The sequence below is a fragment of the Fragaria vesca genome, linkage group LG5, assembly GCF_000184155.1.
Source record: "Fragaria vesca subsp. vesca linkage group LG5, FraVesHawaii_1.0, whole genome shotgun sequence".
Taxonomy (NCBI): domain Eukaryota; kingdom Viridiplantae; phylum Streptophyta; class Magnoliopsida; order Rosales; family Rosaceae; genus Fragaria; species Fragaria vesca.
The window spans coordinates 6205986-6221042 of NC_020495.1; the positions used below are offsets into that span (position 1 = coordinate 6205986).

A 15057-nucleotide genomic window follows, 5' to 3' on the forward strand; every position below is an offset into this window, starting at 1 on the left:
AAAAAAAGGTGAGTTTGGTGGCAATTGAATGGTGTTGAATTTATACTAGTTTGGATAGTTTTGAAAGCATTGGTACTTTAAATATTAGATGGCTATTGATTGAAGGTTGGTATGCATGCAATGGTGTGTTGTGTAAACGGTGTTCTGTGTACCAATGTTTTGACTATGTCTCACTATTATAGTATCCAATTGATGTTATCCTGTGGACCTATGATTGAACATTGATTTTAGTGAAATTGGGGGTTACTGCTATACCTGTGCTGTTCTACTACACTATAGTCTTCCACCTGTTCTTAAGAAATCCTATTGCGGATAAATGAAATAAGTCAAATTACTTTGCTTTTGGTACTTTACTTTAACAGGGTTGACCTAATTATGTATGATACTAGTCATTTTCGCAAGATTGTGACCAAATCCTGAAGCTTTAGACGGGATACAAGTAGCATTTTCATCTGTAAGGCTGCTAATGACTTGAGAAGCTATGCTATTTAGAACCAGTATAGTGCTTTAGTTTACATTCGAATTGATATTATTTGTCTTTCTACCTCCCCCTGTTAGTTAAATTAGTTTATGACTAAGCTGACTGTTGCTGTTATATTATCTGTTGCCTTCAATCTTTCTTGTGATTGATTTCCCTTGTCTCTGCATGATGCAGAAGGAGGAGGTGGCAAGGGTACCTGGGGAAAGCTGCTTGATACTGATGGTGAAACCCATATTGATCGTAATGACCCTAACTATGACAGTGGGGAGGTACTATTTTTCGATTATTTCCTGTATTTTTGATTTAGTATTCTGATTAAGTGGTAGAATTTTTATGTCTTCAGCATCCTGTTGCTACCATGACATTACTCTTTTTTGTGCTTTTATATATGCTTTTTAGTTTTGAATTCCTTGTTTATTAGGTTTTTAGTTCTATGACACCTGTTAATGATCTACGATTCATGTTGTCCCATTAGGAACCATACCAACTTGTTGAGGCTACTGTAGCGGATCCCTTGGATGAATACAAGAAAACAGTTGCATCCATCATTGAGGAATACTTCACTACTGATGATGTGGGACAGGCAGCATCTGATCTCAGAGAACTAAGCTCAATTCAGTATCATCCTTACTTTATTAAGCGCCTTGTTTCCATGGCAATGGACAGGCATGATAAGGAGAAAGAAATGGCCTCAGTTTTGCTCTCAGCTTTGTACGCTGATGTCATCAGCCCTGCGCAGATTCAAGATGGATTTTATATACTTCTTGATTCTGCTGATGACCTTGCAGTGGATATACTGGATGCAGTAGACATTCTTGCTTTGTTCCTTGCTCGTGCAGTTGTTGATGACATTCTTCCTCCAGCCTTCTTAACAAGGGCAAAGAAAGCACTCCCCGAATCGTCCAAGGGTGTTCTTGTAATTCAGACCGCAGAAAAGAGCTATCTTTCTGCTCCACACCATGCAGAACTTGTGGAGAGGAGGTGGGGAGGTAGCACCCACATAACTGTTGAAGAGGTGAAGAAAAAGATTTCTGGCTTGTTGAGAGAATATGTGGAAAGTGGAGATACTCTTGAGGCCTGTAGGTGCATTAGGGAGTTGGGAGTTTCGTTCTATCATCATGAGGTTGTGAAAAGAGCTTTGATTCTTGGCATGGAGACTCGAACAGCCGAACCGCTAATAACGAAGCTATTAAAGGAGGCGGCTGAGGAAGGTATTATTAGTTCCAGTCAGATGGCAAAGGGTTTTTCTCGGTTGGCAGAAAGCCTTGATGACCTTGCTCTTGACATTCCATCAGCAAAAACCTTGTTTCAGTCTCTGGTCCCCAAGGCAATATCTGAAGGTTGGCTTGATGATTCATTTGTGGAATCCCATGGCGAAGACGGTGAAGTGCAGAATGGAGATGAAAAGATGGGGCACTACAAGAAAGAGATTGTGTCCATAATTCACGAATACTTTCTCTCGGATGATATTCCGGAGCTGATTCAAAGCCTTGAAGATCTTGCAGTACCAGAGTATAATCCCATATTCTTGAAGAAGCTGATCACACTCGCAATGGATAGAAAGAACCGTGAAAAGGAGATGGCATCTGTTCTGCTTTCTGCCCTTCACATTGAGATCTTCTCGACTGAGGACATAGTTAATGGATTTGTCTTGCTTCTGGAATCTGCAGAAGATACAGCATTGGACATCTTGGATGCTTCAAATGAGCTTGCTCTCTTTCTGGCCAGGGCTGTGATCGATGATGTGTTGGCTCCACTGAATTTGGAAGAAATTGGCAGCAGGTTGCCACCAAATTGCAGCGCAACTGAGACTGTGCGAATGGCTCGGTCACTGGTTTCTGCTCGTCATGCTGGTGAGAGGCTCCTGAGATGTTGGGGAGGTGGGACTGGCTGGGCTGTGGAGGATGCAAAGGACAAGATCACAAAGCTCTTAGAAGAGTATGAAAGTGGGCGAGTCGTGGCTGAAGCCTGCCAGTGCATTCGTGATATCGGAATGCCGTTTTTTAACCATGAGGTGGTGAAGAAGGCTCTGGTTATGGCCATGGAGAAGAAGAATGACAGCATGCTGGATCTGCTCCAGGAGTGCTTTGGCGAAGGACTGATCACAATTAACCAGATGACTAAAGGGTTCACCCGGATCAAGGACGGGCTAGATGACTTGGCTCTTGACATTCCAAATGCAAGGGAGAAGTTCAGCTTCTACGTGGAGCACGCACAGGAGAAGGGTTGGCTCTTGCCTACCTTTGATTCATCTGTTGCAGATGGTTCCCACTGACCCCTAGGCTGCAAACCATCAACAGAGAACATATATTTTCAATTGCTTCTCTCATGTATGTTGTTGCCCATCTATATCTGTACTGTTTAAGTGGTTGTTCCTTCCTGCACTCTTTAAAAGGTGGATGGATAGTTAGATTTATTTCATTCTGATGCTTCCTTTTGTTAGTAAGTAAAATCTGATCAGATTAACATGATCCTTGGTTTCGCTTTGCTTTTGTACTTCTGTGTATCTTTCAGGAGAAATCCTGAAGTGTATTACTGTTGTGGTTGTGATACGCTGTTGTTTTTCTTGAAACGATGGCTAGGTACTTGGCAATTTACATTTTCTTTTAACAAGACCCTGAGGAGTGCAAGCTGCTTCTTTTGTCGAACGCGTTTGCCTTCTGAACAAACATGACATGAGTCGGTGTATAAAAGACTGGCATGTAAGCGAGTACCTAAGATGGCTGGAAAGGGGTTGCTACGGCACTCGTACCTTATATTGAGAATGGTTTAGAGACTTGTGTCACATAAAGAGAAACAATGACTCACACCCCATCTGGGGCAACTGCTAGGGGTAATATGAGAATCACTTGAAATGACCTGATCGGATGATAACCGGAAAAGGAGCAGCTACGACTTAGATTCAGGACTTTCCACTTCTAAAAGTGAAGCTCTCCGGTTGACTTACTATTCACATTCATTATGAATTCTCTTTGGTTCTTCGGTTCTTTCTTATAGAGAGTAAACATGTGATCGAAAAATGGTTGTGACTTGTGACTTGTCGATCACTTTTAGCATTACGGCAAAAAAAAAAAAAACTGATGCGGATAAAAATTCTGTACACACTCTGTACAAACATATCTTGAAAGACAAACTAGAAATGGACACGATTACGATGGGAGAACATTTCACGAAATTCTTATATGAGACAACTTGTAACTTTCATAGTGTTCGATTTATGGAGGTAACAAATTTGGTAGACAATAGATTCATACCCAATCAATCGAGAAATGTTTAGTCGCCGTCCACCACACAAAAAAAATGTCTGGACAGGAGCCCCAACTAGCTAACCACCCCAAGGCCACCGCCTTTGCCGCCAATCTCAACGTCGACCCACCGGATACCGACGCCGCTGTCCCCTCCACGTGTCATCCCCCGAGGGACTCCGACACCGCCGAAGGCGAAGCTAGAAGATTGACCAAATTGGGAAAAAGCCGGTCCAGAAATTTCAAGGTGGACTGCCCTCCTCCTATGGACTGTGGACCTGACCCAGACGGTCAACAACCCTTCTCTGCTTCTTCTTCTTCTCGTGAAGAAAAAGTCAGCAGCCTCAAAACTGTAAGAGAATGATTGCTTGAATATGCTTGTTTTAAGCAGTGTTTAAATGTTTAATGCTGTTAGTGGTATTGCTGCCAGGGCTTGGTTCACGTTGCGAGGAAGATGCCGAAAAACGCGCATGCCCATTTCATACTGGGACTCATGTATCAGAGGCTGGGTCAGCCTTCCAAGGTAGAGTCTCTTGAGTTGAGTTTTTCTTCAGTGTTGTTATGTTTTTGTGTTCTTATGAGTGTTGGGGTGTAGGCAGTTTTGTCATATGATAAGGCGGAAGAGATTCTGCGGCGGCCCGAGGTTGACATTGATAGGACTGAGTTGCTTTCAGTGGTTCAGATTCATCATGCTCAGGTAGATTAGTCTTTGTGGTACATTGTGGCTTAGGGTTGAAGTTTGACCTTCTTTTGCTCGAGGATGATGTGTTGTTTGTCAAATGTGTAGTGTATTATGCTGGAAAGTTCGGTGGATGATAGTTCGGATAAAGAACTTGAACCTCGGGAGCTTGAGGAGCTTCTTTCGAAACTAAAAGAATCGATGCAGTCTGATGTACGACAGGCAGCTGTGTGGAACACTCTCGGTTTGATACTGCTGAAAACTGGCCGTCTGCAGGTACATTTTCTTTATTGATGCTCTTTGCAGTAGATGCTTTCTTCTTTATTCTTCAACTTTTTTATTTTTTTATTTATTTTTTGATATGGGCTTCATTGTTTCAGAGTGCCATTTCGATATTGTCGTCTTTGTTAGAAGTTTCCCCTACCAACTATGATTGCCTTGCAAACCTTGGGATTGCTTACCTTCAAAGGTAATAGTGATTTACCCTTTTGTTTTTCAAGGGTTTTGCTCCTTTGAACTTTCTTCCTTTCACAATGGCTACTAGAGTACTATAAATATGAGGGAAGCAACAACTGGGTAGGCACAGACGTGTTTATTGTGTCTGAGCATGAGTCTCGTTGCCAGTATGAGCGATGGTTAACTCAAACATTGCTAGCATTTTGGAATTATGTCAAGTGGTAGTGTTTACATTTATGTGCTGCAAAGGATATGCAACAACCATTCTTCCTGCACGTATGTCTGTATTGTGTGCTTATGATGTTACAGTTCTCATGCTAACGTTGGATGAGATTACCACATTTCAACAATAGTGATTTCATTTATTTGTTTTGACCTCCTATACTTCTCTAATGTGAAACTGTTGCATGTTCTACTTTCAGTGGAAATTTGGAACTGTCAGAAAAATGTTTCCAGGAGTTGATCCTCAAAGATCAAAATCATCCCACCGCCTTGATCAATTATGCTGCGCTTCTTTTATGTAGATATGGTTCAGTAGTTGCAGGTATGGTTTTGATGAGTTTGGTTCCAAGTTTACTCTTCCATGTCTTTCTTACAATATACTGTTTATACTTTTAGGATGGTGACCGGTGGATACCAGTCAGTGTTGCTTTTATCATCATTAGATATGCTCTGGTTTATGAACCTGCATCATTATAGCTTGTTAATTTTCAGGTGCTGGGGCAAGTGCTGGTGGAGGTGCTTCTGCAGATCACGTTTCTGCTATCAATGTTGCAAAGGAGTGTTTGTTAGCATCCTTGAATGAAGATCCTAAAGCAGGACATATATGGGCTAATCTTGCAAATGCCTATTACATGACTGGTGATCATAGGAGTTCCAGCAAGTGCTTGGAGAAGGTGCTCATGGTTCATTGCTACATTCCTTTATTGTTTATTCATTGAGGTTGTGCATTGGTCTCCTATTCTTCATGGAAAGTTCTATTTATACTGGAGAACAGTGATGCATAATGTGTCTAATTCAATTCGTAATGGCAATATGGCATAGTCATTACTTCAGTATCATGCTTGTGTTGCATGTTAATTTGTTTGCTGCATATTTGTAAAAAGGACTAGACTTTGATGTTACTTTTTTCCAATATGAATGTTGAAGAAAAAAAAAAAATTGAAATTTACTTCCACTTTTCTTTTTCTATTGCATCTTCCTCAGGCAGCAAAATTGGAGCTCAATTGTATGTCTACACGGTACGCTGTTGCAATACACCGAACCAAGGATGCAGAACGGTATCAAGATCCCAACGAACAACTTTCCTGGGCAGGAAATGAAATGGCTTCAGTTATAAGAGATGGAGACTCTGTTTCCGTTGAACTTCCCATAGCATGGGCAGGGCTTGCAATGGTCCACAAAGCCCAACATGAGATTTCAGCAGCATTTGACTCTGAACAGGATTCACTGACAGAGGTGGAAGAACATGCTGATTACAGCTTAAAACAGGTAATCACAAAAGACTATTAAGATGTCGTTTACTTCGATTGGCATGATATGATAAAATGAGCTCCCCCGTGATAATGGACAATGTGACAGGGTACTCCTTGTATATCCTAGCATGTAAACTATTTCTAATATCATATCATTTGGTACAGCATATGTTTTTAAATTCATACATACATCCAGGTTAACTACTTAAAACAACAAGCTTTTCACCAAGGATATTGTGAGTACTGTGTTATAGTAGAGACTACATCTTACTTCTCGTGAGCCACTTTCTTCTATGTTCTTACTTTTGTTGCTTATTGTGGTTTGTGCGGGTTATTGCATTTGTTCATCCACTAAGGTATATTTCTATCTTTGTATTCTACTTCAAGTAGGCAATAGCTGAGGATCCAGATGATGCTGTGCAATGGCACCAGCTTGGTCTTCATAGCCTTTGTGCGCGACAATATAAAAACTCTCAAAAGTACCTCAAAGCTGCTGTTGCCCGTTTTAAAGAATGCAGTTATGCATGGTCAAATCTAGGTATTTCCAATCTCAGAACAGCTTTTTATGTCACTAGGTATCTCAGCTTTTTCCTCTCAGTGAAGTTTACACTTGTTAATTTATACATACATCACTAGGTATCTCACTGCAACTATCAGAGCAGCCATCACAAGCGGAAGAAGTATACACAAGGGCCTTGTCATTGGCGACAACTGATCTTGCCCATGCTATATTATCCAACCTTGGGAATCTGTACCGCCAGCAGAAGCATTATGAACGTGCCAAGGCAATGTTTACAAAATCTCTTGAACTCCAGCCTGGCTATGCTCCGGCATTTAATAATTTGGGTCTTGTATTTGTTGCTGAGGGGCAATGGGAAGAAGCAAAGTTCTGTTTCGACAAGGCCCTCCAGGCAGACCCAATGCTAGATGCTGCCAAATCCAACTTGATTAAAGTTGTGTCTACATCACGATAATATGCAGGCTTGAACTTGTCTTCCTCAAGATTTTGTGTACGCAAAATTAGAGTAGGTAGGTTTCTTTAGTGATGATTAGTGTAGTAAAATTGTACTTATTCAGAAGAAAAGTAGGAGCCTACCTTATTCTATGCTGAATTTTGTTTTTGTACAGAAATACTTGTGAAGGCCTAGAGTTTGCATCATATATAAAATCCCTTTCCAATACAGAAAATTCTGCTCTGATGTCTAAAAATAAACAATGTGTGCAATAGTGTTTCATGAGTCACAAAGACATGCCAATGCGTATAGATGTTTCTGGGGTCATGGAAACAAAGTCAAATTGACCCCTTTAGTTTGATATGGCGTCAAGGAACTGAAGTGTCCAGATACATCGAGATCGAGTTGCTTGATTTTCCACCACTAGTTCTCATTGATGTACAGCTTTCAATGTGACATTTATAAGAGAAGATGAAGACTCTAGAGACTACTATACTATGCTTCCTTGGACGCCCATAAATTGAGTCCTTGAATGTCAAATAAACTGTAGAGATCTTCAAGGTGTAGGTACTAATGGCTTCAACCTTAGGCACCCTGGCCATGCTCAATGTTAAAAGCTTCAGCATCAAGTCATCCAAAACCAGAAGCCCCTGCAAACCAACTATAAAAACAGTATCCCTTCTCTCTCAGAAAGACCTCCCAACGAGCTTCACTTCCTCTGAAACCATGACGAACACCGAAACTTCCAGTTCCCCAAGCAGGACTGCCACCATTACTGGTACCATCCTGTCCACCCTTATTTCGTGTGATCCTGCGTTTGGTGCACAAAGAATTGCAGATGTTGCAGAAGGCGATAACCGTGCCTTGGCACTCCTACTGCCAATCATTCCAGCTATACTTTGGGTGCTTTACAATATCCTTGGGCCAGCACTAAACCAAATCAACAGAATGCAAAGTGAAAAGGGAGTCACTAGCAGGAAAGGGAAGTGAGAAAAGTCCTTGGTCACTCATGTCATGTACTACTTCGGGTGTTCCAATATAGGTAAGAGAATTAGATCAGTGTAGGAAAAAAAATGTTTGTATGATTCTCGGCTTGTAACTGATGTGTAGTTTATTGAATGAATATTGCAAAAAGTGAAAGTAGGATGATGAGTTTAGCCAGGCAGCAACTCTCAAGCTGACTTGATAGTAACTTCTTTGGCGAAGGATTTGCCCACGCCGTAGTGGGTGGGGGGTGCCCTAGTAACCTAAGGGCTCAGGGGTGTGCCTAGTCAAGGGCTCATTGAAATCGTTGCTGCTTCTGTTAGCCAAATTGCAGAAGACCTCCCGGCTTCTTTAATTCAGTATTTGTTACCTTTGCGCTTTGCAAAACTCTGAAGTCAACAAAGTACTAATCTAACATTTTCAGGTACTGATGGCTGGAAAGTACATGGAGGTGAATGATACTTTCAATAATGCAAGCATGTTTGGTTCAGACATACTGTGTTATTCTTCTCATAAAAAATTGGATTGATATAAGGAGCTCTGAAGCCGGATATATAGATATATTGGGGCTATACGTTATAGTGGTCGCTAATAACATGGATTTAGTGACTTAAAAAGAAAGTACTAGTGACTGAACTTCTGCTTGATTAGAAGTTGAGCGCCTTCAACTAGCCTCTTTACCACTTCTGCTGCAGGTAATATTTCCTTGATAAGGCCTACACTTTGGCCAGCATAGAAAACCATGCTTTCAATGTCACCAGTTGTGGTTACATTTGGAACTGTCCCGGCAAGACGACGGATTTCTATTTCCTGTTGGTCAGTACACCAGAAAAATGTCAAGGGTTCATGATAAAAATTCATAATTTCCAATTAATTCTCAGTTGTGCATGAAACAAAAGTTATCATATAAAAGAAGCCTACAGAACTGAAGATGAAATCATTAGAAAAAATGGAGAAAAAAAATTAATAAATGGAGATGACTTCCATGGAGGCCTCAAGTTGCCTAGTACGACAACATGGACTCTTACCCTGTCATGTATTCTTGTTCGACCAATGACTGGCTGATCGGCTTCTGTTTCATGATCAGGAAGAGACTTCCACTCATTGAAGAAAGGTGTCTCCAAAACACGATGTGGTGCTCCAGGCCATCTTGCACGGCCAAATATATCAGTGTACGCAGTTCTGTCATACTCAACCAACTTCCTCTTGTATATGGGATGAGCATAACTTTCCTCGGTTGCAAGAAACCTGTAAAATGTCTGAATATCAAATTTGCAACTACAGATTATCATCTATATATTTCAAATTCAGCAGTAAACAAAAATCACCAAAATTCTATTAGGAAAAAAAAAAAAACCAATCACTATAAACTAAAGTCAAATAATATGGAAACGTTTTCATCTCCAGAATCTAACATGAAAAACTTAATCATAACGGTAACCAATTATCCCAAAATGATTATGAAGTTCACATATATATGCTCAATAATGAGAGTGGATGGGGCAACAAACCTAGTGCCTAGGCAGATTCCTTGTGCACCAAGGGCAAGGGCGGCAACATACCCGCTAGCATCCACAATACCACCTGCTGCAATGATGGTTATATTTTGATCTCCGACAAGATTGACTACCTTTGGCAACAATGAAATCAAAGCATCCTGCAATTTTAAGAATAGTAAAAAGTAGATGGATGTTAACACTCGAGTAATTTCAACTCATGAGTATCAGGGAATAGAGAAGAAAGGGAAAAGAGAATAATTATCTACTGGTCCTCCCCTAAACATATATAATATAGAAGCAGCATTTCTTCATTGTCCATTTAACCCTATAGCTGTGCCATATCAGAAAGTATAGAGCATCAAATGATGACACTACATATACAAACAACTCCCAAACAGTATCTCCTAAGCTTCAAAGAGAATTTAAAGTACATTATTTTTAAAAATATTTAGTTGTTTTATAAATGTATTGTACGTCCACCCTTGTAGAATTGAACACGAGGGATGTACTCCATCTATAAGACGATGGCTGCTACAATTGCTTTAGTGAAGCACCGGTAGAAAACTGGTGGTCAGCCCCCAAACACTGTCGTAAAGATAGATGTTCACAGTCTTCATTATTACATTGAAATATCTTGTTCGTACATCTCCTATGTTCAGCCCCCAAACACTGTCGTAAATTATCTGATGAGATACTACTCTTTCTAGCACGATATCATCATATGCACAATTTAAAAGGTGAAGTACATCGTCCCCTGACCCAAATTTACATTTGCTTACTATTTATCAAACAAAAAGAATCTATTACCATTGTTTTTGCGTAACTACAAACTTTTGGATCTAGTAAGCACACTCTTACCTGACTGATCACGTGTCCTCCTGCTTCTAATCCTTGGACAATAATTGCATCTATACCAGCAGAGATTGCTTTTTCGGCCTCCTCCAAACTCCCCACCTGCCTCATATATGTACAAGTGATTAAAGAGTTTCAGCATGAAAAAAAAAATGAAAAAAAATGGAATCAAGCTAGAGCCTTAAAACTGTGCTGCATCCAGCATGTCTCTGTTACTCCATACAACATGGAACAATGTTGCTAGTTTCACTCAGTAAGGGATTCCATTCCTCTTATTTTTCCTGGACATCCAATCTTCAAAAAACATTATTTCAAATTTCGGATAGACCAGCATCTCTTATGCATATGACTTTACTATGATTAAGTGTCAATTCAAATATAGCACAAACCATATACATGGCCTAATCCATATCTTTGTCAAATTCACTTTAATTAACTAGGAAATAACTACAGCTCTTTTTCTTGAAGTGTAAGAAGAATATCCAAAATATAGTTTTTGTCCACCTGGTTATAATATGACTTCTTTAATAGAGTTTGGCTGATACATGGTATAAAACTCTTAGTCCAAGCTTCTTTACTAATCAGAACATGTGCAGTCAATTTTATTGGCATACAGAACAATTTTAAATATAGCAGATATTAAATTATTAATGATTGTATGATTAACAAAAAATGCCAGCAAATAACTTTCTATTTCAAAATATTAATGAGGCAATATTAAGAGGAACACTCACCTGAGGAACAATCTTAACCCCAGAACGATGAGCTTTCATCACAAGCTCCGCAGAACAATCACCCCAGTATACCTGCAGAACTGCTACCTTTTCCTCCAATATGACGTTTATATTTTTCTCATGTGGAAATGCCAGGACAACAGCAACCCCAAATGGTTTGTCCGTTAAGCTTCGAGTCTTACTTATAAGCTCCCGGAGATAGTCTGGTGATTCCTGGTTAAGCAAGATCCATGATATGAACAATTTAAATCATCTTTTCAAGGGTACATGTAGAAAAGAGTCATATACATATACATACTTTTATTCTCCAATTAAAAATCATGGAAAGAAGATGGAGAGAAAATCATCATCGCAAACTATTGAGAAACCTGGACATTTATACACTTGTCCACACAAAGGCATCTTATTCTTTCACATCAAAAGTGAGAACCAAGTCCTCATTAGATGTTCATACCATAATCCTACATCTATACACACACATTAGAAGATTAACACTTGTAACCAGTGGGTTCAATAGAATGAGATATTTGCTAGAAGTGTCACCTAGCTTGATATTGCTGATCGATCATGATATTAGAGAAGTGAAGGAGGATAGAGGACTTTCTGGGGGACTGGGAGAAGCCGAAAAGCAATATCGGAAGGGTGATTTGAAAGTAACAATTGAAAAGGTAGGACATCCATTACTTCATCCCATGATATGAGTTCATTACTCAAAGTGATTTCAGTCAGGAAAAAAGAGAGAGTTGCAAAGTTTGAGCTGTACGTTGCTACGGTCCCATCAAAGTTGATCACTTAAAATGAAAACCAAAAACTATCTTGTTCTACTAAGCAGTTTAAGATCATGTCTAGCTATGAAAAGTATTGAGTAAAGAATAAGAAATTTTATGCTATGTAGATGAAAGATACCCAATCAGGAGCCCGGAGGAAAGCTAGTCCGCCAGCATTAGCAACAGCAGCAACAAGCTCAGGTCCAGAAATATCAGGTCCCAAAGGTGCCTGAACTATTCCATACTCAAAACCCAGAATCCCACGCCAACCCATCTCTCTTTCTCTCGCACTTACTACCCAAAGAGCCAACCCTTATATAATCCATGATTCAACAGTGGCCCGGCTGCTCGCGTTTATTTTATTTTCCCAGAACCACGTAAGCGAGGACGTCCGACATTTTTCTTTTTTTCGAACAATTGGGAATTGGTTAGTGCAAGCTGTAGTTTTTTTTTTTTTTATTAAAGAAAAGTAAAACTTTATATAATACCAACCAAAGTTATAACTATATATAAGAGATCTTAGTGGTGAACAATGAATCCCCACACTTCTCCCTCCTAACATCAACGATTATAATAAACATGAACCGAAAGGGTCTAAATGTAACTCACCCTTAAGTCCTTAACCCAATCCAAAAGTTTCATTACAGCCAACCTCAATAAAAAACAACTTCACCAAATATATATGCAGGGGCAACCTCCTCATTCTATTGTTAACAAAAAAACATTGATGTTACAACCGATAGTCTCCGGACATGACACTAAAACATGACCCTATCAAAACCACCAATGACACGAAACTACCAACATCCTAAAATCCTCACCCGAAAGGGAGGGACAACTGAATTAACCAAAAACCACCTAAAAAACAAGAAACAAACAGAAAAAACAAACCTAAAAAGAAAAATAAAAAACCTAGCCCAGGGCCCTGGCCCAACCCCCTCCAATGGATCTTCAAAGTAGCCCATTTCAAGACCCCGACCCAAGGAGCATCACTTGTGGATCTGGTCGCCGATCCTCTGCCTCGCCACCAACTCTGACCACCATCCAAGCGCGTCGCCTCCAACGTCAAAACATAAGGGAGGCATGATCCTACCTAAACTACATCCAGCCATGGTGAAGAGATCGACCCTGTTCGAAATCAATCCAGGTCGACCTAGATCTCCATAATTTTCCCTTCAACTCATCGCCAACTCGTTGTCCTCCCCTCCTACACACTCGAATGGCTACGCTTGTGAAGCCAAAACTTTGTCAGAACAAACTCACAGGGACACAGCGGCATCAAAAGCTTCTTGGTTCGCCCCCATCAATAGACTTCTTCTTCAGCTCCACCACCACCAACCGTCATGGGCACAACCACCATATGGCCACCCTCAAGCTCTCGTCTGACATCAACGTCAGCAAATCCGCTGCGGGACGGAGATGAATTTTTTTTTTTTTTTTATTGGAAACCCTAGCCGTATCGAGTTTTGTGGCTTAAGTGCAGCACTACCTTCACCCACCCTTCCCCACCCAGCCTCTCCCTTCCTTATCACATCATCCCTCACACACCCTAATTGGATCGGCTCTCGCTGATCTGATCTAGATCGAGTGCATTTCGGCAAAGCCGCCACCCGATCTCCACCCTCAAATGATCTCCTGCCTCATCGCATCTCTTAAAAGCACCCATCAGTCCGTTCCCACTCCTCCTTAAGGCAAAGAGCCGCCGTCGCTGGCCTCCAACAATCCTGCCACTACTCATCGATGTCGTCTTCACTCATTAGTCATAACGATGAAGAGGAGCATCGCTGCCCCACACCTTTCTCTCAGACCGAGCTGGTCCCTCGTACCTCACTTGACAACAATGTTGTGAGGGTGTGTTGCCAGACCGGGCAACGTCTCTCCCTAGACAAGCAAAACCGCCGCCTAGGGTTTTCGGGAAAAGTTTCTCTCGCTCTCGACCAACACAATCATTCATATAAGACGTTAAACATTCTTAGCTTTACTCCGATTCTAAAAAATTCTTGTATGCACCAAGGTAAAAGTGAATCAAAAGTCATAATCCAATCTCAGTCGTTCAATTAACCCACATCTCAATAGCACAAACACCTAGACTAACATTGTTAAGAAAACTAAAGAAAAAAATTAAAACTGAAGAAAAAAAACACAATCTAGTGGGGAGAGGGAATGAACTGAAAAGTCATGAATCCACTTAAATCTTCGAGCTTGGCCATTTTCATTCCATCAAATTAGCTTTTGGGTTCCTCTTTACTTCATCATAACAGTTTACCTAACTCACGGATATCCATTAGGGAAACCATTCTCGCATACATGTGCTCCAATTAAGGAATAATATGGACCGTTGTTCAATTATAAAGTTTCAAATATCAAGGCTTGTTTCATTCCAATCCCACACACCTTGTGAGAAGGATTATTATCATATTTATTTCTAAAAAATCGAAGATCAAGGCTGTCACCGACAACGGCGATCGGAAGTGCACGTCCACGGCGGAATACATATAACTTAGGGAAACATTAAGATATATAACTGAAACCATCTCAGACGGCTTAGTAGTTGACCGTCAAGTAGGGAAACCCTTACCCGAGTTCTATATATGCAGTGGTTAATAATGGATAATTTGAAAAGAAAAAAAAGGACAGTTTTGACATTTACATACTAAAAAATGAACTTGTGCAGATTGTAATTGAGAGTTTAAATTTAAATATCTTTCTATTTAGGGAAAGCGCTGGAATACACGGTCGTACAGTACGCCGAGGTAAGTCCCAACACGTGGCACGGTTTTGTCCACAAAATTCAAATTTTAAGGATATAAAAGTAAATCTCCCATTAACTTCTGTTAGCAGTAAATATCATCCATTATAGTTAAATTTAAAGTCGTTTAGGTCAAATCCCCTGTAATCTACCCCAAGTGCCCCCAAAACTTTAATCTCTTTC

At 40.4% G+C, this 15057-nt stretch overlaps 3 protein-coding genes across 3 annotated transcripts in view; 2 read left to right on the plus strand and 1 right to left on the minus strand.

Annotated features, from left to right (window-relative positions):
* Window positions 1-3095, plus strand: part of LOC101295919 (programmed cell death protein 4-like) — a 4856-nt gene extending 1761 nt beyond the window's left edge. Inside the window, exons 2-3 of the mRNA XM_004300986.1 lie at window positions 656-750; window positions 957-3095. Coding sequence (XP_004301034.1) covers window positions 656-750; window positions 957-2756 — 1895 coding nt within the window. The 3' untranslated portion in view covers window positions 2757-3095. The remainder of the gene's footprint in view (window positions 1-655; window positions 751-956) is intronic.
* Window positions 3096-3698: 603 nt separating this feature from the next.
* On the plus strand, window positions 3699-7520 carry LOC101299583 (probable UDP-N-acetylglucosamine--peptide N-acetylglucosaminyltransferase SPINDLY-like). Its single transcript, XM_004299131.1, has 10 exons — window positions 3699-4078; window positions 4157-4249; window positions 4322-4423; window positions 4514-4681; window positions 4786-4874; window positions 5284-5405; window positions 5576-5757; window positions 6068-6352; window positions 6727-6874; window positions 6973-7520. The coding sequence occupies exons 1-10, from the start codon at window positions 3782-3784 to the stop codon at window positions 7308-7310; spliced, it is 1824 nt and encodes a 607-aa protein (XP_004299179.1). The 5' UTR covers window positions 3699-3781; the 3' UTR covers window positions 7311-7520.
* Window positions 7521-7574: 54 nt separating this feature from the next.
* Window positions 7575-12410, minus strand: LOC101299864 (probable nitronate monooxygenase-like). The gene is made up of 6 exons (XM_004299132.1): window positions 12265-12410; window positions 11359-11571; window positions 10631-10726; window positions 9785-9930; window positions 9302-9521; window positions 7575-9083 (listed from the first exon to the last, which is right to left on the minus strand). Exons 1-6 carry the CDS (start codon window positions 12397-12399, stop codon window positions 8898-8900), a joined length of 996 nt encoding a protein of 331 aa, XP_004299180.1. The 5' UTR covers window positions 12400-12410; the 3' UTR covers window positions 7575-8897.
* Between the last annotated feature and the right edge of the window lie 2647 nt (window positions 12411-15057).

What these genes read in the sequence shown, in the direction of transcription:
- LOC101299583 (XM_004299131.1), top strand. Translation starts at nt 3,782, where the DNA reads ATGTCTGGACAGGAGCCCCAACTAGCTAACCACCCCAAGGCCACCGCC. An exon ending in AAGTCAGCAGCCTCAAAACT is followed by an intron (nt 4,079 to 4,156) that starts GTAAGAGAATGA and finishes TATTGCTGCCAG; the next exon opens with GGCTTGGTTCACGTTGCGAG. An exon ending in GGGATTGCTTACCTTCAAAG is followed by an intron (nt 4,875 to 5,283) that starts GTAATAGTGATT and finishes TTCTACTTTCAG; the next exon opens with TGGAAATTTGGAACTGTCAG.
- LOC101299864 (XM_004299132.1), bottom strand. Translation starts at nt 12,399, where the DNA reads ATGGGTTGGCGTGGGATTCTGGGTTTTGAGTATGGAATAGTTCAGGCA. An exon ending in TCCTCCGGGCTCCTGATTGG is followed by an intron (nt 11,572 to 12,264) that starts GTATCTTTCATC and finishes TTGCTTAACCAG; the next exon opens with GAATCACCAGACTATCTCCG. An exon ending in GAACAAGAATACATGACAGG is followed by an intron (nt 9,084 to 9,301) that starts GTAAGAGTCCAT and finishes ACTGACCAACAG; the next exon opens with GAAATAGAAATCCGTCGTCT.